This window comes from Rousettus aegyptiacus, unplaced genomic scaffold (genome assembly GCF_014176215.1).
Source record: "Rousettus aegyptiacus isolate mRouAeg1 unplaced genomic scaffold, mRouAeg1.p scaffold_m13_p_3, whole genome shotgun sequence".
Taxonomy (NCBI): domain Eukaryota; kingdom Metazoa; phylum Chordata; class Mammalia; order Chiroptera; family Pteropodidae; genus Rousettus; species Rousettus aegyptiacus.
The window spans coordinates 136177783-136202956 of NW_023416306.1; the positions used below are offsets into that span (position 1 = coordinate 136177783).

General features: G+C 32.8%; 1 protein-coding gene and 1 pseudogene across 2 annotated transcripts in view; one reads left to right on the forward strand and one right to left on the reverse strand.

Moving 5' to 3' along the window:
- Positions 1-25174, reverse strand: part of MAP4K5 (mitogen-activated protein kinase kinase kinase kinase 5) — a 90991-nt gene that overhangs the window by 52985 nt on the left and 12832 nt on the right. For both annotated transcript variants that reach the window (XM_016145789.2, XM_016145788.2), the window contains exons 3-5: positions 16784-16841; positions 993-1083; positions 334-398 (exon numbers count right to left, since the gene is read on the reverse strand). In XM_016145789.2, coding sequence (XP_016001275.1) covers positions 334-398; positions 993-1083; positions 16784-16841 — 214 coding nt within the window. The remainder of the gene's footprint in view (positions 1-333; positions 399-992; positions 1084-16783; positions 16842-25174) is intronic.
- LOC118601505 lies at positions 777-889 on the forward strand (annotated as a pseudogene).

The following is a 25174-nucleotide window of genomic DNA, read 5'->3' on the forward strand; positions in this document are numbered from 1 at the left end:
TTTTACGTGAGAGTTATCCCTCTCCTTCCAATTCTTATTTACAAGAAAGCTCAGACAGGTACATTTATAGGTAAAATACTTTCCTAAAGACTACATCTATAAAGTAAAATTTGGACTTTTCAAGTATTCTTGAATTTCTCAGTTCAAGTTCCAGTAAATTTAACTGAATAACCAACAAAAAATTAAATTTTGATTTCTTTTATGCAATATTCCAGAATAGAAGAATGTAAAATAGTAAATCTACCTGTTAATATCCCTGGTTAACTAGACATATCAAATAACAATCATTAAAGTCAAAGTTAGTTTTAAAATATAAAGACAAATTAACAGTACCATGATAAATATCCTGAAGTGATCCACCACCACAGTATTCCATACAAATCCATAGTTTTTCCCGACTAATATGAAAGAGAAAGAAAATTATATTAGCTAGTAATTCTCAATCACTGACATACCCTGAAGCCTTCACTCTTCAGCATACCAGGATTTAGGATGGATTACAGAACGTAACAGGAAACTGCCCTGCAATCTCTTTTTCAAGATATAGAAAGCATATTAACTTCAGCTTTGTTTCCATCTTATAAGATTTAGAATATTATCACTTTTATAAGCTAAAACACTTACTTGTAATCACATTCATAATATTTCATTAAGGTTGCCAGATAAGGCATAACTGCATAAATGGAGGTGTCACTATTAATATTACAAAAACCCATAAGAAACCTGAAAAATTTTAGAACTTTAGAAAACATAATTAAAAAAATTTATTTATATGAGTCTACGTCCATGCCACCCTGAACATGCCTGTCTGAACTCAGAAGCTAAGCAGGGTCGGGCCTGGTTAGTACTTGGATGGGAGACCACCTAGGAAGACCAGGTGCTGTAGGCGGGGAAAAAAAATTATATGCCTCAACAGCACTGACATGAAGGGAGGGAGAGTGGTAGCAAAGAAATATAACATACAAAGAGAAACAGATGCTTTTGTTTTTTACCTGAGATAACTCCCAAAGTAGGCAACAATATTGCAATGTTTACATTCTTTAACCATAAAAATTTCTTGTTGAATCAAAGAAAAATCATCTCCTGAAAAACAAAATGATAATAACTTGGTCACCATGTTATATTTTGAGTCTCTATATATGAGAAAGAAGGAAGGAAAACTTTACAATAAATATTTGATAAACATTAGAGATGAGGAATTAGACATTCTTAATACTTCAATGGGAATGAAACAGGTACATTCCTTCTATAAAGCCAGAAGCTTTATAGAAAATCTTTGAGCTCATAATTTCATTTCAAAAATTTTTTTCTTTAGATATGCAGAGATGGATGTTCCCTAGGGTGTGACTTAATAATGAAAGAATGGTTAAATAACTTATGGTACAGTTATAGATATTACAATCTAGATAAAACATGTTTTAACATGAAAATATGTTCATGATATACTAAGTCAAAAGAGGTATTTTATATAATTATGTAAGTATATATGTATATAGGAAAAATATATCAAAAACTAATGTTTATGTCTGGGTGGTAAAATTAAAAGTAATTTTGCTTCTTTTCTTATTTGCATTTTCCAATTTGTCTATCACAAAGCTGTTTGAGTTATTCAAATAGAAAATTCTATATTAAAATGAAATATTGGTTATTTATGGAAATTTTATGATGATAGGAATACTACCTAAAATAATACTGTCACCACCAAACTTCCTTTTAAATAGAAATAGTGTTTAATTTCAGTAAAAGGAGCTTGTGAATTGAGATAAAATGATTGCATGTGTATTATATAAAGGCAATATAATGTAGAAGTTAAGACATACCTGGATTCAATTCTGACATGGCCATTCACTAGCAATGTAACTTGGACAACATAGCCCTTCTGAGCTACAGCTGAATCTGTTCAGTAGCATCTGGATTAATTCTACCTATTTAGTTTCCTTATCTACCACTTTCCTAAGCATTCTCTACATTTTACTAATACCAAGCTGCTGGCCATTTTTGTAACAAATTCTCATGTCCCCCATGTTTCTGTTATGTGATTTCCTCAGTTAAGAATATTGTGAGAAAGGTGATATATGTAGAGCATTGAATACAATGTTAGGCACAGAATAAATGCAACAGCAATATTACTATATATTGGAGACGAGAAAGATTCAAACAAAAGTGTTCCTTATTAGGACATCATTGTTAGACACTGGTTTGTAATGGTTTTTTGACCATTACAAAATGAACCTAAAGCAACTCCATGTTCAAAACCAGTGGTGTCCAGATAGGCTCTGGCTCTAACTTAAAGTCATCTTAGAAAAACATACAAGGCTAAGAAGGAAAAACTAAGAAATGAGGTCTTCAAACAAACATCTCATACAAATCAGAGATATTTTTTCCAATCTATATTTCCAATTTTCAATTCAGAGTCAAAATAAAGCCTTAAATATTTTCTGCATGTCATAAAACACCTTTCGAAGAATCAATCATTACAGATGTGATTTCTATATATATGTAGTTTAATGCACGACAAATTTATAATCACTTCGGTACTCTTTTCAACAGTCCTTTCATATAAATGTTAGTTGATAATCATTCAGTTAAAGAATATAGTATGCTAATAATTTTAAAGAATTAGATAAACCAAATAAGGGTACAATTTTCCAACAATAAATATCTGAGTAAAAATCAATGAAGAAAATCTAGCTTTTATTTATAAATTTGGAAAACATGTATTACATAAATGATTACATATACCTTTAAAAGTGCACCATAATTAAAACTTTACTTCAGCATGTACCAAATAGTTTCTAAAGAGTAAGAAAAAAAAATTATTTCTTAATAGTCTGCTAATAGAAGGGGATCAATGGAGGCCATCCAAAACAGATGTATGCAGAGTGGTATATAAAAAATATCTGGATGGAAAGAGGAAAAAACACCTCTTTGAGTGGGAATAGGACATGTTGTCAAGAGAACTTCCCTCAGTAAAGGCTACACATAAGTCATATCTTCATTATACTCTTAAACAATAAAATAATCTTGGAATGCTTTAACTCTATTACCTCTTCCCAACTCACATGCTTTTGTAGGCCAGAATTTTAGTTCTTTTCCAGAGCCTCACAAAACGCTGTCTTCATTAATTCACAAAGGTATGTTGTCTTTTCAAAAAGATTTATTCATAGTTATCATTTTATTTGCTTTTCCTTACTTTTTTCAAACCCACCTCACCATCTGGGATCACATTCCTTTTTTTGATGTTTTAGACTTTGCTTTAGTGTGGGTCTACCGGTACCATATACTATTAATTTGTCTGAAAATGCCTTTATTTAAGCTTCATTACTGAAATGTATTTTCATTGACAGTCCTTTTCTTTCAGCTCTTTGAAAATATTCACTGTATTCTTTCTCTTCATAATTTTGATAAGCTACTCTTAAGTCTTAATACATTGTCTTTTCTCTGTACTTAATGTCTTCCTTCTCTAGCTGATTTAATGGTCATTTGTTTTTAGTATTCTTCAGTTTTACTACTATTCATACACATGTGCGTTTCTTTTTATTTGTTCTTAAATATTTGGTTTTTCTATCAATTCTGAAAAAAATTTCAACATAAATACTTCAAATATTGCCTTTGCCCAATTGTATCTCTACCCCGATGAGATCTGTTAGATCTTTTCACTCTGTCTTCACGTATTTTATATTCTTTCATATTTTTTATCTCTTTGCTTCTCTATGCTATATTTTGCACAGTTTCTTCATTCCCTCTTCAGCTATGTCTAAGTTGTTACATATACTAAATTTTAAATCTGTAACTATTTTTCACTTTTGGAAGATCAATTTGGTTATTTTTTCAAATCTGCTTATCTTTAACAAGTTTCTTTTTCCTCGATAATTTCAAATCATTCTTTTATTGGTCTAATCAATATATAGAATATATAATTCCAAAATCTGATGTCTTCATGGGTCTGTCCTGTTGGTTCTGCTGGTTTTTGCTCAAGGCACCTTTATTCCTTGTGTCTTTTGTGATTTTTGATTCAGAGCTCTTATTTCTTGGAACTTTATTTGCAGGAATTCTCGGAAGCTTGAGTTAAAGGTGAGAGACTACATTAGTTTCTACTAGGTATACTACCTTACAACAGGGGTCCCCAACTCCCAGGCTGTGGACTGGTAGTGGTCTGTGACCTTAAGAACTGGGCCGCACAGCAGGAGGTGAGCGGTGGGCAAGAGAGCGAAGCCTCATCTGTATTTGCAGCCGCTCCCCAATGCTAGCATCACCGCCTCAGCTCCACCTCAGATCATCAGGCATCGATCGGATTCTCCTCATAGGAGCACCGGTCCCTGCTGCCAAAAAGGTTGGGGACCACTGTCTTACACGACATCTGCAACTAAAAAATCAAGGCTTGTAAAGCCACAAACATAGTGTGACTCCAATTCAAAACAAGCAATATTTACTGACATTGTTTGCGGATAACACAATACTATATATAGAGAACTCCACAGATTCTACCAAAAAAAATCTTAGAACTAATAAACGAATTTGGTAAAGTAGCAAGATACAAAATATTCAGAAATGGGTTGCATTTTTATACATCAAAAATAAACTATCAGAAAGAGAAATTAAGAAAACAATCTCATTTACAATTGCATCCAAAAAATTAAATACCTAAGAATAAATTTAACCAAGGAAGTTAAAACTATTAAGACACTAAAGGAAGCAACTGAAGATGACACACATAAATGGGAGAATACATTGAGCTCATGGTAGGAAGAACTAACATTGTTAACATGTCCACACTACCCAAAGCAGTCTACAGATTCAATAAAATCCCTATCAAAATACCAATGCACTTTTCACAGAACTAGAACAAATAATCCTAAAATTTATATTGAAACCCAAGAAGACCCCAAATAGCCAAAGCAATATTGAAAAAGAACAAAATTGGAAGTATGATGTTGTCTGATAGTAAGCTATATTACAATGCTTACGAAAATAAACTCAATATAGATTAGAGACTTAAATGTAAGACCCGAAACCATAAAACTCCTAGAAAAAAAAAGTCAATAAACTCTTCAACAATTGTCTTACCAATATTTTTTTGAATATGTCTCCTAGGGTAAAGTCAAAAGCAAAAATAAATAAATGGGACTATATCAACCTAAAAACCTTTTGTACCAAAAAGGAAACCATTAATACAACAAAAAGGCAATCTACTGGATAGGAGAAAATATCTGCAAATGATATGTTCAATAAGGGGTTAATATGCAAAATACGTATAAAGAACTCATACAGCTTAACATAAAAAAAAAAAAATCTGATTAAAAAATGGGCAGGGCAAAGCACGGAAGAGAAAATTCTCTAACTCCAGGACGAAAGGATAAATCTCATCTCACAAAGCGACAGGACAAGAACATGAACTAATTGAGAGGATGCCCCTGCTGGAATGATTTGCTAACAACTGTAAAAATTTGTAAATTTTCACAGATAAGTTACAAGAAGGATCCCAGTTGGTGAACGAATTTGGTGAAACTGGAGGTATCTTGTGTTACTGAGTTGATTTCCAGGGAATTTAATACCAAGGAGGAGACCACAAATTTTTTGACCTTGATGACTATTAAAAATGGTAGTCGACATGGGTCCAGTAAAATGTGCCTCAGCCTCCAGCATCCAATGCAAGGAGCATATTTGTGGTGGAATCCAAACAGATCCCTGCCTTATAACGGAACTCTTCCAGAACTTAATCCATGAGCACTGGATATTGAAAAGAAAACCAAAACAAAACCAGACCCAACCTTTCCCTTTGGTTTATCATGGTGTCAGAGCAGCAGCCTACAACTAAGTACCTGCATGCTACTTTGGACTAATTTAAACAAGAATCTCAGTGTTTAGTTTTACTCAACAATGAAATTGGTTGCTTTTATATTTTGTGAGGAAAAAAATGGTATTTTTAACATTTATACATAGAAGCAAAAATACCTTAACTGTTATAAACCTTCAAAAGTTAATAGAAATGAGATCATACAGTTTTGTTTCTTATTCCGAATGGAGAAAAATTAAACTGCTACATTTCACAGTGAACCATTTACATGGCATTCTCAGCTTAGACTGCATAAGAAATATATGTGGTGAAATGTTGGGCGGGGGGGAAATAGGCAAAAGAACACGAATAGACATTTCTCCAAAGAGGACATACAGATGGCAAATAGACACATGAAAATACATTCAGCATCACTGGCAGTTATAAATACAGTTACAGAGATGCAAAGTACAGACTGCTACCATAGTGTCACTATATTTTCATGGACATTTGAAAATTACCTGACAATAGTGAGCACTGGACTAATTGGTTTTCTGAAAAATGCCTAATTAGTTGTACAGTAAAATCAGGATTCCCTTTGTATCTATTTTTAGCATTGATTATATGAACTTTAGAAATGTATTTAGTACTTATTAGTACAAAAGGCTTTTACCATTGCTTGATATTGCAAATATTCATTTAAAGATCTACTTTTTGTATTGTATATGATATCAAAAATTTTAAGTTTCTGCATTTTTATTTTTAAAACATACTTAAAAAGTGTATTTTTAAACTTGAACATCCAACTGTACTGAAGTGGTTAGATAAATTAGGCTACATTCATGTCATTTTAAATTATTTTTTATTGCAGTAAATTTTTAAAAATATCACAGTGTAGTAGAGATAATAACAGATACTTATATGGCACATAATATGATCTTAGAAATATTAACTTTTTTCTCAAAATAATCCTCTGCAGTTTTACTATATACTCATACATAGATGAGGAAACTGAGAGATTAGATTATCTTGTAAGAAAGTAAGGAATAATAGATGCTAAAACCTAGAGAAATAGGCCGGACCTTAGAGAGGTGGGCTCAAATCTTGAGGAAACTATTTTGAACCAAATAAAATTGTGACTTGCCTTTTATGTTCTTCACATAAGGCACAAAGGATAGGAGACAAAATCTAAGATCCATTCTAGGTGAAGAGTTATCGCCCTGCAAAATGCTGGGACCCCAAAAGGATTTTTATCTGGGTAAGCTAGAAATAAAATATAGTGACACTATGGTAGTAATCTTGTCAATTTGACAGTTTTGGCTAGCACTTAGAAAATACGAAATTTTTCCATTAAACAAAATAAATATAGACCATAAATAGAACAGTCACTTCTAACAAAACATTTTCTTTGGGATGCCTATCTTAGATTCTGAAAACTCGCTTAACAGTTTTAAATTAATTTAGAACCTAACATTGAAGTTCATCTTTTTTATTATTTAGTAATAAAAAATATCTTAATTTCAATTTTATTTTGTGTTCAAAAGCAAATTTGCATCTAACAGAAACAAAAGACCCTAGCATTACAAGTGATTTTTACCTATTAAATAGTAGAAAATGTCTCTTTAGCCTTTACTAGTTTTCTGTATCTATTATTTAAAAACAATAAAAGGACATTTTTGGTGGTGATCTGTAGAAAATTAACATTTTCTACTAATTCAGACTTGAACTTTCCAAATAGTGAAGATAGGGTGCCAATATTTTACTTTACAGACTATTTTTTAAAAATCAAGATTATTAGATTTTATAAACAGAAGTAAATACTGAAAAGCAAGGAGATAGCACTTAACCAGAATAGCTGACATTTGTCCTATTTGGCCCAAACTCCTACCTGGAGATTTCTTTCAAAAATATTAACAAGGCAAACTAATGGCTGTTTAAATCTTTATAGATTTCTTGACTTATTAAAAATTTACTCTACTTTCTCTGCTTATAGTTCCAGGAAACAAGATGAGGTATTACAAAACAACTGAGAAAGGTTTCACACATCTATTCAGATATTTAAAGATTCTTACCTATTTTAAAAACTGTCTACATTAATGAAATATATTTAACTTGTTATTTTATTTAAACATACTCAACTATTTTATGGATATTTCAATTTAGCATTTTTTAAAACAAGCAAGGAAACAAAAGTGTACTGCATTAATCACTCTGGGTGATGATTTTGATAAATTCCATCCCAGTTAGCAAAACTCACAGTTTTCACTAAACTATAATTTGCATAACTTTAAAATACTATCATACCATTTCACAATAAAAGAGGGAAGATGGAAGGAGAGAAGAAAAGGGAAGACAAAATAGGATTCTGATGATTTACTTTCCCAAGAATCATGTTCCTGTTCTGCTGTCGGCTGCCACTAGCTACAGACTTGTTTGAGCAAAATGAACATCTGCAAAATGAGTTAGAGGGCAGGCTGAAATTCAGACACAGACAGGAAAACATGGTGACAAACATCATCAAAATACCTGCCTGCTTTTCTCGGGCAGTTCTGATGCCTGACAAAGAGATGGAAAATGCAACTAAAAATAAAAATGGTATCACTGCTATTGTTTATTTTCAATACTAATCACTGGTAAGCCCACTATTTGAATGTCAACATTCGTAAGATGTTGCCTAAATTTCGTAAGTATCTACTATTAAAATGAGATAAATCATTCTTGAAAATCATCATTTGCCTATGTATATGAAGACCAACAAAAGTAGAGGAAATGTAGTTAGCATTAATATGATGCTAAGCGAAGGGCCAGGGGAGGGAGGGAGCAATTGGGGGGATCGTTTTATGAACATTATAGATGTTTAACTAATGTACTGCATACTTGAAACTAATTTAAATAAAAAAATTTATTTAAAGAAAAGAAAAAAATAGGCAACATAGGAAAGAAAGCTGATTCATTTCTTTTTCAATTATTTTTATGGTGAATTATAAAAATAATTCTCCGTGCTAATCTATTTTTATTTTTAACTCTAATGTTCACTTTAGAATTTTTATGAGTATTAGGAAAAGCCTGAAAAACAATTTGTTTTTCAGTAAAATTTTAAATATAATTAAATTAAATTAAATTTCCAGGGGCAAGTCGGTACATACAGACTAAAATTCAGGACTCTACAATTACTATATACTTTAATAATCTATTTTTAACTGGGGTGAAAAGTATTAAGTTTACAGCTGCTATTTCATTCACTTAAAACATCTTGTTTATATTTTGTCAGACGAAAGGCTTTTTCTAAGTCATATTGGCAAATAATTATCTTCTCATGTCTAAATACAACTCTAAACCAGTTCATCTGTTAAATCAATACAAGGAAACACTTCTGTATTACATTGGCTTTAGTGTAATTTTTTAAAAAGCTGCAGAATATAGTTAAGAATTCATTTCTGAAATATATCTGTCTCCAGAATTATCTGAAGTATCTGAACCACATGTTGGGAAAATTCTTTAACATACCATCATATTTTTGACCTAAACATTTCTTTAAGTCTGTTTCAGAAATGTGAAAAACGCCATCACCTCTGGCTTTACTGAAAATGCTAAAAAAAATCATAGTATAAAAATCTATGGTTGTATAGAAAAAAGAATTTTTTAAGGCAAAAAAAAGAAAAAAGAAAACAGATATACAATGTAATGAAACAATGCAAATGAATAAAATCAATCACTTAATGGATGATCAATTTCTCAAATTCTAAAGCAGAGAGGATGAAAATGAATGAAACTATTTACTGAAAAGTATATATTTAAACTATAAGGAAAGCTTATTTCTCAGGTAACTAATTTTACAGTTGCTCCTTACTAATTTTTAAAATTATAATTATTATTAACCATGGATTAAAATCTAAAAATAAAATAAATATTAAGGTCTTACTTGCTGAACATCACAGCTTAGAGAAGATATACTATATTGGTGCTGAAATCAGGCAGAAGCACCTATAAGATGAAAATTATCAGGCCTGCCTTACAGTTTTCTCTAACAATATTCAAGGGAGTAAATGTCTATAGATTTTTTGAGTGGTAGAAAAATGTGTGAGCAATAATTTTATACCTAGTCAATTAGTCATTCTTATTCAAAGGCATTTATAATATTCACTTGTACAAAGACTGTTTTATCGAGTACCCGCTATGTGCCTATTGTGTTCCAAGTGTTGAAATATAACATGAAGACAAATCACTGTTTTCATGGATCTTGCATTCTAGGAGAGAGAGAGACAGACCTTAAACAAATACACATATATATGTGTGTGTGTATAGAAAGTATGACCAAGAGTCTTCTGAGCAAATATCACAAAAAACGGTACTTGAGAAAGAATGGAAAGGCTAGTTTAATCTCATACTGCTTAAATAAAAAGAAAATAGAGGCAGAGAATTTGAAAAGATATACGATGAACACAAAAGAAGTAGAGCAGATCATGTAGGATTTTATAAGCAGGGCTGAAGGTCTGAATATCATTCTAAGTGGGTTTGGAAGCTCCACAAAGGTTTAAGCAGGAGAGCACTATGATTTGTTTTTCAAAAAGATCACTCTGGTAGCGTTGTAGAAACTAGATGGTGGCAGATGGGAGGTATGGGAGAGGAAATAGATACACAAGAAGGGTGGAGATGGCAATAAAGAGAAGTACTTGGATGCAGGACATGTTTTGGATATGGAGTTGAAGGAACTTGCTGACTGACTCTGGAGTGCAAATTAAAGAAAGAAGTCAAGGGCAAAGCCTAGTAACTGCTTGGCAAAATGGAGAGGATTGAGGGAGGAGCAGGTTTGGGAAGAATAATCAATTTGTGGATTTAATATATATTATTCCTAATACCTATATGATCCAACCTATCAATAGCTGATACAAAATAAGTCAGAATGGCAAGGACATGGCACCAGACAAAATACTTTTTAAAAAATTGTTATTGGGGTGATTCCAGAGTAGTGGTTAGCATGTCTGCTTTACACACATAAAGTCCTGGATTCAAGCCTTAGTGGAGCTACAGTCCATACCCCAGGTGCGCCAGGCCCCCCTGGTGTGCCAGGCCCTGGGGTACGTGCTGCAAGCACATGGGAGGAGATGCCCTGCCTTCACAGATCCAGTTCTTAAAGGGAAATGGCAACCAGGAGAAAGTGTGTGTGTGTGTGGGGGGGGGGGGGGATGGATAAAAAAAAAATTGTTATTGTTAGTTTCAAGTATACAGTACATTGGTTAGACATTTATATAGCTTATAAAATGATCCCCCTGATTGCTTTTTCTCTCCTCTGGCTCTACACCTAGCCATTACATTAATGCTGACTGAATTCCCTATGTCATACATTATAATTCTTAAAATAAAAAATATGCAGACTAACACACACTTATGTCCCAGTACAATCAAAAAGTTTGAGGCTAACCGCCCCCCACATAAACAAATGTCTCAAAATTGATGAAAAAGAGCTGAAGAGGCATGGGGAGTATAAATATGCAAAGTTCAACATTTTTAAATCCTGGAAATCAATGACTGTTTCTTCAAGTTAATAAATCAAAAACACGAATTTAAGTATATTATTCAAAGTCTTACAAGCCATCCTCTGATAAAATTATAGGCTGTTCCTTTCAAATTATTAGTAATAAAAATAAACTTCTAGCCATAATTTTTTAAACCTTCGAAAAACATTAAGAATAAGAAATAAAAGCCCACAAGAACAGAAGATCAAATATCTCATTAAACTATAACATAGTGATAGACCCATTTACTAAAAAAAGAAACACCTAAGAGAAACACCTAAAAACTAATGAAAGATTAAAAAAAAAACAGGAAGAATTAAAGTAAAGTATTAGGCCCAAGCATAGTAGCTCTCCCTATTTGTTATATGTTATATAAATGTAAACAAAAAAAAGGTAGACTGGCAATATCAATGTTAGACAACATTATATTCAATGCAAAAAGGGAATCAAAGAACACTGAAAGTAATAATTCTATCAGAAAAATTATGAAAAATTAACTGAAAAAACTATCAGAAAAATATGAATTCTGTAAAATTGCCAGAAAGAAAATAAATTAAATTAAATCAATGACTTACATAAATATCAACAGTAACCAAATAGAAAGTTTAAGAGGGGGAAAAAGTGCCATTCACAATAGCAAAAAAATCATAAATATGAAAATTTACATGGCAAAAGCTGTATTTTCCTGAAGGCCTGAATAACAAAAAATCCTTATTACTGTCAATATGCCAAGTCTTCTAAATTAATCTCGCAAGCTTTTTTTTCTTTGATTTTAAAGTTCTCTTAGGAAAAAAATTAAAATTATAAAAACAGAAAGGAAATAACTGAAAAGTAAAAGCAATGAAGATTATAAAATGCAATGAAAAGTTAAGAGTAATCAAAAACAGAATATACTAAATTACAAATAGGAGAGAAAAAAATACACTGAAACAGAAAATAAAACTCATGCTTACACGGAAAATAAGTTTATGACAATTGAGGCATTTTGAATCTATGAATAAAAGACAGAGTTTATAGTAAACAGCTTTGGAAAACTGTCTAACAATTTGAATAGACCTAGAGCTCTCCTTCACCCCTTAGAACAAAATTGCGCCTAATGGAATACCTGAATGTTGGAAGGAAAAAAAGGAAAAAACAAGAACAAATTAGAGTTAAATAGTTTTAGAACCTCCTAGTAGAAAAGGTTTAAGTATGAGAAAGAGAGGAATAGACATAGGAGCAAATTTATCTAAAATGAAAAAAGAAAAAAAACCAACTTTCAAACAGAAAAGTACCATAAGCTGAGTATGAAGAAAGAAGACAAACTGGGGACAACTTAAAACATATGAAATCATTATTCTCAAAGTGCATATGGCTTTAAAAATCAGTAACATAAAAGGCAAATAACCTGACAGAATTGTGCAGAACGCAAGTATAGACAATTAACAGAATATAAAAATGGTGAAATGCTAATATAAATCATCAAGCATTTACTAAACCTCTATATTATTCTTTTGGGAGAAAGATTTTAAACATTAGTCAATCTTTCTGTATGAATGAACTCAAAGTCAGCAGCTTTTACAAAGCAAGGCAGTAAGAAATTCCGACCTTTCAAAGAGGCTTAATTTATGGTCCCAGAAATTAATCCTTATGTGTTAAATAATAGGATCGCATAATGATATATTTTACTTTTTATGGTTTATTGAGAATTCAGAATTGTAGGATTTTAAAAATATACTCATTAATTCATTATATGAACTATAATCATAAGCAGGCCAGACCCTCAAGTCAAAACAGTGAAATGGTGCTATAACAAGGCAGAGGATAAACATCTTTCTTTCCTCTCCAAACCCAGTCCATTCTTTTTCTGGACTATAACTGTCCCTTGAACATAACTTGAATATTTGCTCAAGTGACTCCTCCAGGAAAGCAAATGCTTGCTTAGTTATGTTCCTTTAATTTGTGATAGTGACATTTTGGAGATCATTCTATGGGGGAAATGAAAATAAAAACTACAATGAGGGGGTGGCTCCACAGTGTAGTAGTTAGCACCTCTGCTTTACATGCCGAAGGTCCTGGGTTTGTGCCCAAGGCGGAGCCACAGACCATACTCCAGGTGTGCCTGGCACTGGGGTGCGCCAGGCCCCCTGAGTACGCCTGGGGTGCCAGGCCCTGGAGGTGCCCAGGCCCTGGGTGCACATCATGAGCATGTGGGAGGAGACGCTCCGCCTTCGGAAATCCAGTTCTTAAGGGGAAACAGCAACATCCATAGGTCAAGGATGAAAATTTGGGGGGAGGGAGGAGGGAATTAAATGGAAAAAAAAAAGCTACAGTGAGATACTACCCCTTCACATCCATTAGGAAACAGAAAAAAAAACAAGTGTTGGCAAGGATGTGAAAAAATTGGAATCCTTGAGCTCTGTTGGTAAGAACTGCAAAATTATTAGGTGGAACTTAAGGGGACTCTAAAAGAGTATTATTATAACAATTTCTGTTATCTAGGAAAAAAGGATACTATGCTACATCAGAAGGCTTATTCTTAAAGTGTTGAAGTATATGCTACCTCAGTAGCATCTTTCTAATGAATCATACACATAATAATCAAAATATTATATTTGAAATATAAAACCATTTTAACTGCTCAGATTAAGAAACTGTTTGCCTAATTATGGTCACACAATTACTCTACATGTTTAAATTTATAAAGCAGCAAATAAACAGATCATCAACCATTCATCTATCTGATCAAAAGTTACTACTCCTCATTCCAATGACATCTTTTGAAAACTAGAAAAATAAATCCTAAAATTTACATGGACACTCAAGAGACCCTCAACAGCCAAAAGAACCTTGACAAAGAAGAACAGAGCTAGAATATCACAACAGTATTAATAGTAGTATAAAGACATATGTAATCGGTAAACAGAAGAGCCCAGAAAAAAACCTTGCTTAGATGGTCGAATAATTTTCGATAAATGTGCTAAGACCATTCAAAGGAGAAAGGACAGTCTTTTCAAGAAATTGTTGAAAACTGGATATCCAGAAGCAAAAGAATGAAATTGGACCTTTACCTAACACCATATAAAAAATTAACTCAAAATGGATCAAAGATTTCAATGTAAGACCTAAAATGATAACTCTTATCTTTAGTATGACACCAAAAGGACAGACAACAAAAGAAAAAAATCAACAAATTGAATACTTCATGAAAATTTAAAAATGTTGTGAATCAAAAAACCTACTAACAACAAAAAGGCAACCCACAGAATAAAATATATACAAATTACATGTCTGATAAGTGATTAATATCTAGAATATATCTACATAATTTTTAAACTCAACGACAAAAAACAAACAATCCAATTCAAGAATGGACAAAGGACTTGAATACACATTTCTCCAAAGCAGATATACAAATGGCCAATAAATACATGAAAAGATATTCGACATAACTACTCATTAGGGAAATGCAAATAAAACTATAAACCCATTAGGATGGCTGCTTTAACAAACAAAACAAAAATAACAAGTGTTGGAGAAACTGGAACCCTTGGACACCATTGGAAGGAATGTAAAATTGTACAGCCATTATGGAGAATAGTATGGTAGCCCCTCAAAAAATTAAAAATAGAATTACCGTATGATCTAACAATTCCATTTCTAGGTATATACTCAAAAGAATGAAAGCAAGGTCTTAAAGAATGCTCATGTTTATAGCAGCAGTGTTTATAATAGCTAAGATGTGGAAGCAAGTGTCCATCAACAGATGAATGGATAAGTAAAATGTGGGATATACATACAATGGAACATTATTCAACCTTGAAAAGGAAGGAAATTCTGACATATGTGACAACACGGATGAACCTTAAGGACATTATGCTAAGTGAAATAAATCAGTCACAGAAAGACAAATACTATATATATCACAAGAGATGGGAAATAGATGGTGGTTGCCAGGGACTAGGGGGAAGAGGGGAATGGAAAGTTATTGCTTACTAGAAACAAAATTTCAGTTTTACAAGCAAGATGAAAAGTGTTCTGGAGATGGATGGTGGTAATGTGTATCACAACATTATGAATGTATTTTATACCAGTGAACTGTACACTTAAAAATGGTTTCAATGGTAAATTTTATGTTATGTGTATTTTACTACAGTAAAAAAAAACTTGGAGGAAAAGAAAGCTACTACTGCTCTCATTAGAAACTGAGCTGCAACAATATAGATGTGCCTTGAGGAAGTTGTTAAAAATGCAACAGATCTACCTATATATATATGTGGAATCTAAAAAACAAACAAACAAGCTCATTAATACAGAGAGCGAACTGAAAGTGATGGGATGGGGAGGTGGGTAAAACGGGTGAAGAGATACAAAAGTAGGAACTTCTTCCTATAAAATAAATAAGTCATGGGGATATAATGTATAGCATGGTGAATACAGTTAATAATATTGTACTGCATATTTGAGAGTTGCTAAGAAAGTACATCTTAAAAGTTCTCACCATAAAGAAAAAAAACTGTAAATGCATGGCGACCGATATTAACTAGGCTTATTGTGATCTTTTCACAGTATATGCAAATATTGAATCATTATGTTGTATACCTGAAACTAACATAATGTTTAATGTCAATTATGCCTCAGTAAAAAAAAGAATATTTACTGACCTAGGATATGTCCTTTACGTAATGTTGGTGGGAGACAGCATAAAGTGTATGCAGTATATGTTAACTTTGTAAAGTGTTTACATAGGAGTAAAATGGAAGGAAATACACCAAAAGGCAATAATAATTCTGAGTGGTAAAATAATGAATTATTTTAATTTCCTTCTTTACACGTTTCTGAATTTTCTATTCTTTGCAGTAAACCTGAGCCTAACATCGATTCTAATACTTTTTTAAAAAGATTCCATTATTAAGAAAAAAAAGAAACTTTTAGAATATCAAGCTAATAAAATTGTTTCAAGTTTTATAGTTTTGTTTTCAAAGCAAACTACTTAGTATGTTTCAAAACAGTCTTCTGACAGAAAGAAGTGTTAGATAAATAAGCATTAGGCTAAGACAAGAATTACTGAACCTAAATCAACCAGCCAGAGAACAGCTGAAATATAAAATGTCATTATCCCAAATATTACTGAATATCCCCCCCAAAAATCAATGAATACTTTCCTAATCAAACTCTCAAAAAAGTTAATATTAAATTAATATTAAAATCACTATAACCTTAAAAGAAAATTTAACACTGTTGATTTGTCTTCCAATTTTTGAATGTGCATATTTCAAATTTTATTTAGCAACAAAACTATTATATCGAACTTGTATCTAACTAAAAACTTCCAATGCAATTTAATCTAATCATATTTGAGATATCCTAGTGCTCTGACAACATATAAAGATTTCTTTTGAAAGAAGGGAAACAAGAAAGGAAATATGTATGGTAAATGCTTGTAAGTCCTATATTTATGAACTGCACAAGAAAAGTGTTCAAAAACTGTCTTGAGAGTTTTAATACATACCAGGCTCCAATTTGATAATTTTTACTGCAGCCAGCTCTCCCGTATGTATATTTCTGGCCTAAAATGAAAATGAAAATAAAATGTTTTAAAAGTTTGTTATCTATATAAAACTTACTTGGTACTATGTTAATTGCTTCTCAATCACGTTTTTAACAAAGCTAAAAAAAATGTCTTTATTTCAATAAGCATACTAATTTTCCATTAAAGAAAAATAATAGAAAAAAAATACACACAAAAAAAATTATCTTTAGTTTACCACTCAAAAGCAGCTACTGTTTAAAACATTGGTATACTTCCTCCGAGTCTTTTCTTATACTTGAGTTAATATTTTTAATTAAAAAAAAATATGATCCTTCTACTGAGCATTTACCCCAAAGACTTGAAAACCCATATCTGAAAAGATATTTGCACACCGATGTTCACAGCGGCCTTATTCACAGTGGCCAGGACATGGAAGCAAACAAAGTGCCCTACAATAGATGATTGGATAAAGAAGCTGTGGTACATATATAAAATGGAATAAGACTCAGCCATAAGAAGAGATGAAATATTGCCATGAATGGACCTCGAGATAGTCATGCTAAGCGAAATAATCCAGATAGAAAAAGTTGAAAATCACATGATATCACTTTTATGTGGGACATAAACCCAAAAGCAACAAACGAACAGGACAAACAGAGACTCATAGACATGGACAATGGACTAGTGGTTTACCAAATGGTAAGGGGTGAGGGGAGGGAAGAGTTAGACGGGATAAAGGGGGTCAAATAACGTGGTGACAGGAAAAAATCTAACTATGGAAGGTGAACACATAGTGTAAATATATGTATGCCCTACTGTTAAAAAAAAATATGAAGAAACTAGCCTAGGAGTGGTGAGCCTGCAATAGAGCATACGATGTCAAATTATAATGTACACCTGAAATTTCTCTATGGTTATTAACCAATGTTACCTCAATAAATTTAAAAAAAGAAAAGCAAGGAAAAAATACTCATGGTTTTTATATACTTTATAAATATAGTCATAGGTTATTAAAGGGAAATAAAAAACCAAACCATCTCTATCTTATTACCCAGAAGAAAAGAGTTAACATTTAGTATGTGTGTTTCCTTTTCTGGCCTCTCTGGGCATGTACGCGCCCATGTGTACACGAAGTGTGTGTGTATGCGTCGTAGAAGAGAATGATGCCATCGGTTTTCTACATGATTTACGAAGTCATTTAATTTTCCAATGATGGAATATATAATTTATTTAATTAATCTGCTATTGTTGGACATTCAGGATTTTAATATTTTGTAACTATAAACACAGGGATAAATATATCTTAGCTTTTTATCTATCTACAGCCTGAATTATTTTCTTCAGATAAATTCCTAAAAGAAAAACTATTTGCCACTTAACAAAATATTATGGGCAGACTTAGTATAATTAGTGTGGCATTGATTACCATTGCAAATATTTTAGCTCAATCAGTTTATCAGTAAGGCAATCTACAAGAAAAATTGTTAGGTCAAAAGGTATGTGTATTTAAAATGGATATATTGTCATATTGCTCTAAAATAAATTATGTGAATTTATACTCTCGCCAACCTGGATATTAAATCTAAATCTGACATGTACCATTATAGATACAAATTTTTATTGTTTTTAAAGTTATGTTTTTCCATGCTATACATAATTTTAAATGACTATGTAATAGACCTTATAGTCATCCTCCCTTACTGCTAGGCCCATCTCTTTCCCAGAAGTTGCCTGTCAGAGCTGGAAATCCAGGGTCTCTGCTCCAGGCCTTCCTGCTCCTGCTATCTGAAGTCCATGCCTTCCCTGCCACCCCTCCCGTCTCTTACTTCCATGCTAACCCCTAAGTCCCCTTCTCTCTCTCCAAAACTGTCAAAGCCAGGGCTTGGCAGAGGCAAAGAACTGACAGTCATGTCCCCCATTCTTCTTCTGTCGCTATGGGTATATGTCAAGCTATCCCATGGGTGTGCATAAGGGAGGGGGTAGTTATAGTTTTTTCATTATTTAAGATTTCTTTTAAGTGGTTTGTAAAGTATGAAATTACTAGGTAACAGGTATGAATATGAACATTGAAGGCCATCAACAAACATATACTGTCTAAAGAGCCTAAAAGCACTGTACCATTATTATACTGTCATTGTTGATATGAGCACTCATTTTCACTGTACCCAGGGCACCCCATATGTAGAAACACAATTTAATAGTTTACAACATCTACCACTAACTAAATTAGATTTGAATGTGAACTTTAATACTTGGCAGGAGTACACGATAAAACTGAAAAGTATGGTTATACTAGTTTGCTGGATTAAATAAATCATGTTACCATAGGAAACAAGAAAAGAAAAAGGGAACGGAATAAAAAGAAGAATGACAAAGAATGTAGGAAGACAATCTCAGATGGGATACATACAGAGAGTGAGAAAAAGAATAGAATGGAGGAGAAAAATACAGAGGTAAAGTCACAAACAGGAAGAAGGAAAAAAAGGACTGTTCTACAGCAAAGGTCACATGCGAAGTTCACATTTTCCTCATCTGTTCTGGTAAAAAGGGAAAGGAGAGGTCTCAGGAAGAGAGAACAGACATTTTAATTCCTCCCACCGACAGATACCCCTCCCCCAATCACTAACATATTTAGAGAAATGAGAACAGCCAGCCAAAAGTTTCACACCATTCCTACCCTCTCCTCTTTCTTGACCTTGGACAAAAGAACTGTTAGCTTCAGGTCTTGTCCCAATTGCTAAAATCTTTCAGCATTTCGACCTCTCTTGAGTTTAAAAAGCTATGTGTATATAGAGTTAGGCTGTCTACTGCTCAGTACTTCAAAAACCAGTGAGACTGACATACAGAAAACATAGCTAGAAGTTACAGAAAAAGTAATTGACCTCCTGGGGATCTTGTTCGGTGGGTAATAAGATATGTGTTAGAAGACAAATTCTGTAACAGTGATGGCAATTATATTTGTAAAGCTTTATAGTTTGAAGGAACTTTCATATTCATTACTTAATTCTATTTATTTAAAACCATATAGTCTTAGTTTAGTGAAGTGACTGGCCTGCCAAGGCCATTCTGCTGACAGGGGCAAGAGTCTCGGAATCCAAGAATAGAATTCTAAAGTCAAGGTTTCACTGGATCTTTCATATTAGAATTCTCTTTTTCTTTTAAATGCAACAGGCTCATGTGGACATGAACTAGCTGAGGACTTATTCAAGTCCATAAGCAACCAGTCTGCAAATTCTGTTATTCCACCTGTTAAATATCTCTTGAACCCATCTCCTATACTCCTCCATTGCTAGTTTTTGTAAATAAAGTTTAAAAAAAAAATGCAACAGGTACTAAAGTATTAATGCATAATATTTAACAGATCTCAGGAGTTACTTCTGTTGAAAAATAACTTACGAAGTAATGTACTAAGCACCTTTTACATTAAACTAACAGTTATTTTCTATGATGATTTCAATGTAACAGAATGTGAACTCTTACACATTTAAAGTCTTAAAGAAATAATGTCAGAGTTGAACATAGCCACTTCTACCCCTAAATGTTGGTACATTTCCTGGTTTTGCCATTCCCCTAAGTGATATTTTAAAAAAATTCACTGGAATCCTTGAAAACAGAAAAACATTTGTGGACACAGTGAGGAAATTACACATTGAGAAGAAAGATTTAAGTATAAGAGACACAGATGGCACAATAAAGTAACACGTATGTACACTCACAAACGGTGACAGTTGAACTACTCAAGGTTCTAAAATTCAGGTAAGGAGTGTAATGTTTAACTCATGTGAAAGAGAAAGATGTTGACACATCTCCATCAACAAAGTATCTTCTGGGTATTCACTAATTCCAAGCAAAACAGGCATTAGGACAATGCACTCCGCTAGTCACTGGAAAACAGAACATATGAGTCTATACTTCCCAATTATAGATTATCTAACAAGGGCCAACAACATGTAAAGATCTAATATGCTTCTCTGAGAGTTTGGAACAATTCCAGTTTCAGTCAGATTAATCAGGAGCAAATGACTTGGTCTCTAGTTTGAAAACTGTCCTCATTCTGATACCTTTTCCTTCCCGTGCCCTCCTCCTTGCCCCCTTAGCCTAGTTAATTTAGACCATCCTTTAGAATGCAATTTAGGTATCACCTCCTCCAAGAAGTCTTGCCTAATATCCCAAGGCTAGATTAAGTATGTTCTCTTCTTAGCTCTGGGCATGATTGGATGATGATTATAGGAAGGTTATTTCTCTCTCTACTTAAAAAATAAATAAATAAAATCCTCTACAACTCAGAACTGCTATGAAACTCACAATATACTGTTTTAAATGGTCTATTAATTTTCATTTATGGTGATTCATTTTCAATTCTTATTACTATAAATTTAAAGCATCTGAGAAAAAATTTACTCGTAAAAAATTACAAAATATTTTGTTTTTAAAAATTCAAATAATATAAGTAAAAGATGACAGTCTCCCTCCCTCCTAATCTCATCTTCCTGAGGTAACTCTTGTTAACAGTATTAAAGTATATCCTTCCGGACATTTAGTTTGATTCTTAATCACACATATACTGATAGTTTGACAGTTTCTTACAAAGCTAAATAGTCTTACCATATAATACAGCAATTTCCCACTTCCAGGCATTTACCCCATTAAGTTAAAAACTGATGTCTACACAAAAACCTACACAAGAATGTTTATAGCAGGCTTTATTCATAATTTTCCAAAATTGGAGCAATCAAGATGTTCTTCAATAGGTAAACAGATAAACTGTGGTATATACATACAGTGAAATATTATTCAGTGATAAAAAGAAATGAGCTATCATGCCATGAAAGATATATAGGAACTCCAAATGCATATTGTTAAGTGAAAAAAGCCAGTTTGAAAAGGCTACATACTATGATTCCAATTACATGATGTTCTGGAAAAGGCAAAACTATAGAGAGAGCAAAAAGAACAATGCCAGAGGTTTGAGCAGAGAATGATGAATAGGTGAAGCACAGGGAATTTCTAGGGTGATGAAATGAAACTTTAATATGGTGGGTACGAGTCATTATGTATGTCAAAACCTACAGAACTGTACAATACAAAGAGTGAACGTTAATGTAAACTGGACTATAATAATAATATGTCAATATTGGTTCAATTGTAATAAATGTACCACACTAATGCAAGATGTTAATAAAAGGGGAAACTGTGTACAGGGGTGTGGATGTTCACTCTATGTATTATTTGCTGAATTATTTTGTTCACTCTATGTTTTATTTGCTAAATTATTTTGTAAATCTAATACTGTACTAAAAATTACCTATTATTTTAATAGAATATATATACACAATTATTTTAAGTGTATACTTTCAGACGCATTTGTAATTAGAATCAATACACATATGTTCTGTTTCAATTTAATAGAGCCAACGGGAAATGCAGGAACCAAGGACAACTTGATTTTTTTTTAGAGATTCTGAGGGGTTCAGAAAGAAACAAATAATTAGAGGATCTGAACAACAATCACAGAATATTTTGTGTTTTAAAATTCAGCTACACAGTGCATAGGTCAAAATATATTAAATGTAGTTAAGTAAAAAGCAAAGAAAATACTATAAGCTGTAACTCCCATTGATAGGAAAAATACTTAACTGTCAGTCTCCATTTTGAAGACATAGTTCTGTTCTCTCCAAATGAAGAACTGATGGGCAAATGTTCATATTCTGTAATTTTCCAGCTGGATTTTAAAAACAGAAACCAGTACCAGGCTCTTTTATAATGAAAGGAAAAGAGGCTTTCAGAAAAAAAAAGATCTTCTAAACAGAGACTTCACAGATCCAATTTACTGAAGAGAAATCTTTCAGAAATTTAACTATACAATTTCAACTAAAATCCAAAGCAGTCATATGTAATATTGGTTTTTGAAACTCAACATTTCCCTGCAACAAGATAACTATGATATTCTCAAATTTTTATTTTTAACTGTAACGCGCAAGAATTTGAAGAATCCGCATTATATGCTTACAGAAGGAACTAGTAGAAGTACCACAGCACTTCTACAAAAAGGATCTAAATATATTTCTGATTCCTATTTATTTTAGTAGGTTATTGGTATACACTAATATTTGGACTTAAGAGTATACTAAACACTCAAAATCTAACAAAATATTTTACTATAGTAAATCTCTTATTTAACTCATATTCATCAGGAATTGAAGTTACTGAGTGGAAAAATAAACTAATAATAAATGTGGTCCATGTCACCATAAAATCCATAAAAAGTCTTTTCAGTTAAATTAAGTTTCTATTCTCATTGCCAATGCATTTCCCTTTAATCTCGTAATACTTCCAAGTCAATTTACTACTGGAGAAGTATTCTGACTCAAGCTCTCCTATCTTGGATTTTTAAATTCATAGTAAAAAGTTACCCTTAGATTTCCACTTGCACCAAGAAAAAAAGTTAAAGATGTTTATCTTTCTAACTAAGCCATTTTCTATTTTAACAATATTATCTAGTTGCCAGTTTTATTAGCCATGAACTTTCCCACATACTGTGAAATTTTTAATGTGACAATTAAAGGAAAGGTTTTATGTCTATACATTTCACCTACACATTTTCAACAAAGAATAAGAAGATATGACTTAATGTACAATACATCTCAATAGCCGTGAAGTTACAAGATAATTTTGTTAAATTAGGGTAAAAAATGAAACTGGCAAGTAATGACAGTCTTTTGAAAACTATGGCAACCAAGATGGGCACCACGAAGATAAATGAGGTCAGCTCTTATATACCACTTTTCTGTTCTTCACATTAGGCCCTTCATCCTATCCCCCTTTAACTTCTTTCTAGTGTCACAAAACTTTTCCATGAAGCCAACTGGGGGCATCAACTTTAAATATGCCCCCTTCCTCCAAAAGCAATCCAGACGTTTCAATATTTAACAAACAATCTCTGGTGGCCAGTGATTGCTCCTCTGAGTCAGAATTATGCATCCAAGATTAAAGACTATGAACTTCAATATAAACGTGGCAACATAGCACCTGTAAGGTCAGTAGGAATGCAAAGTAGCTGGTTTGTCCATAAAAGAAGTGACCACTCAATTATGTTATAGGCTGTAAAACCTCTATACCTGACTTCTGTATGGAACATTTGTTCATTCATTCAACAAATAATACCAAATACTTACTATGTGCCAGGCATTGTTGTTGATACTGAGGATGTAATGAAACAAAACAGTCCTTGTCTTTGGAGAGCTTTTATCAGTTGGAGAGACAGAGAACTGAACAGTAAATACAATACAGTGTGAGAAATGTTCTCAAAGATGATACAAGACAACTGAGCAGGGTTCTGAGTCTAGTAAAGGTTGACTGGAGAAGTTTCCAGGAAGAAGTAAATCTAAGCTGAGACTTGATGAGATTTCTTGGGACGAGTATGGCGTAAGGGATAATGGCAGAATTCCATACAAAGTAAAAAGAAGAAAATATTTTAAAGTAACATTATCTTGTATTAGGGAACATAAGAGTGTAAGGAGGGGATGGTGAGATCTTGTGAACCTCAGCACAGACTATCACCCACCACCCTCTAGTAGCTATCACCTACTAACTCTTTGGTTACCCATCCTTGTTCATGTAAGACTTTATGGCCCCTGGCTCACCGTCTTCCTCTCCACTTCTCTCTTATTATTCTTAGAGACTTCAACATCTAGATCTCCTCTCTGACTTCTCATTCCTTAACCTAACTAAATTTTCATTTCAAACACTGTACTTCCTGATCATAACCTCCAATCTCACTTACTCTAGTCCTTCCATTCCACCAATTCTTCAGCTACCCAATGCATTCCCCTATGACTACCAATTACCTCTCAATTCCTCACATCCTTTTAACTATTGGCATTCCATGGTCCATCACTCAATTTATAATCACCCTTTTGCAAACATCCTTAACTTCCTTATCTCTTTTTCCCTCTATGATATTAGCCTGGCAAAATCCTAATCTGATTAAACCCAATTATGCACCAATTCCATACTGGTATCAAATGGGAAAAAAATTACAAAATCATGCTAACTGGTCTTATTTTCCAATCAACAAAAATCTCAAACTAAGCTTCTCCAGTAGGTTTGATTTTCCACTCTTCATAAGATAAGGGCTATTTTACTCCTGTCTTCAACCCCTCGATAATGCCTCAGTCTCTTTGTTACTCCCTCCTCTTTTACCTATCTTGACTGATGATAGAATTTCACCTTTTCTTCATCTAACATTCTCCCTTAACAACCACCTCTAGGACAAACCTCTCTTCACTAAGCTTCAGACTCCTAAATCCATGGAAACGTGATAAGCATCTCAACCTTAACATAGAATGCTTGGTCTATCCCCTGTTCCAC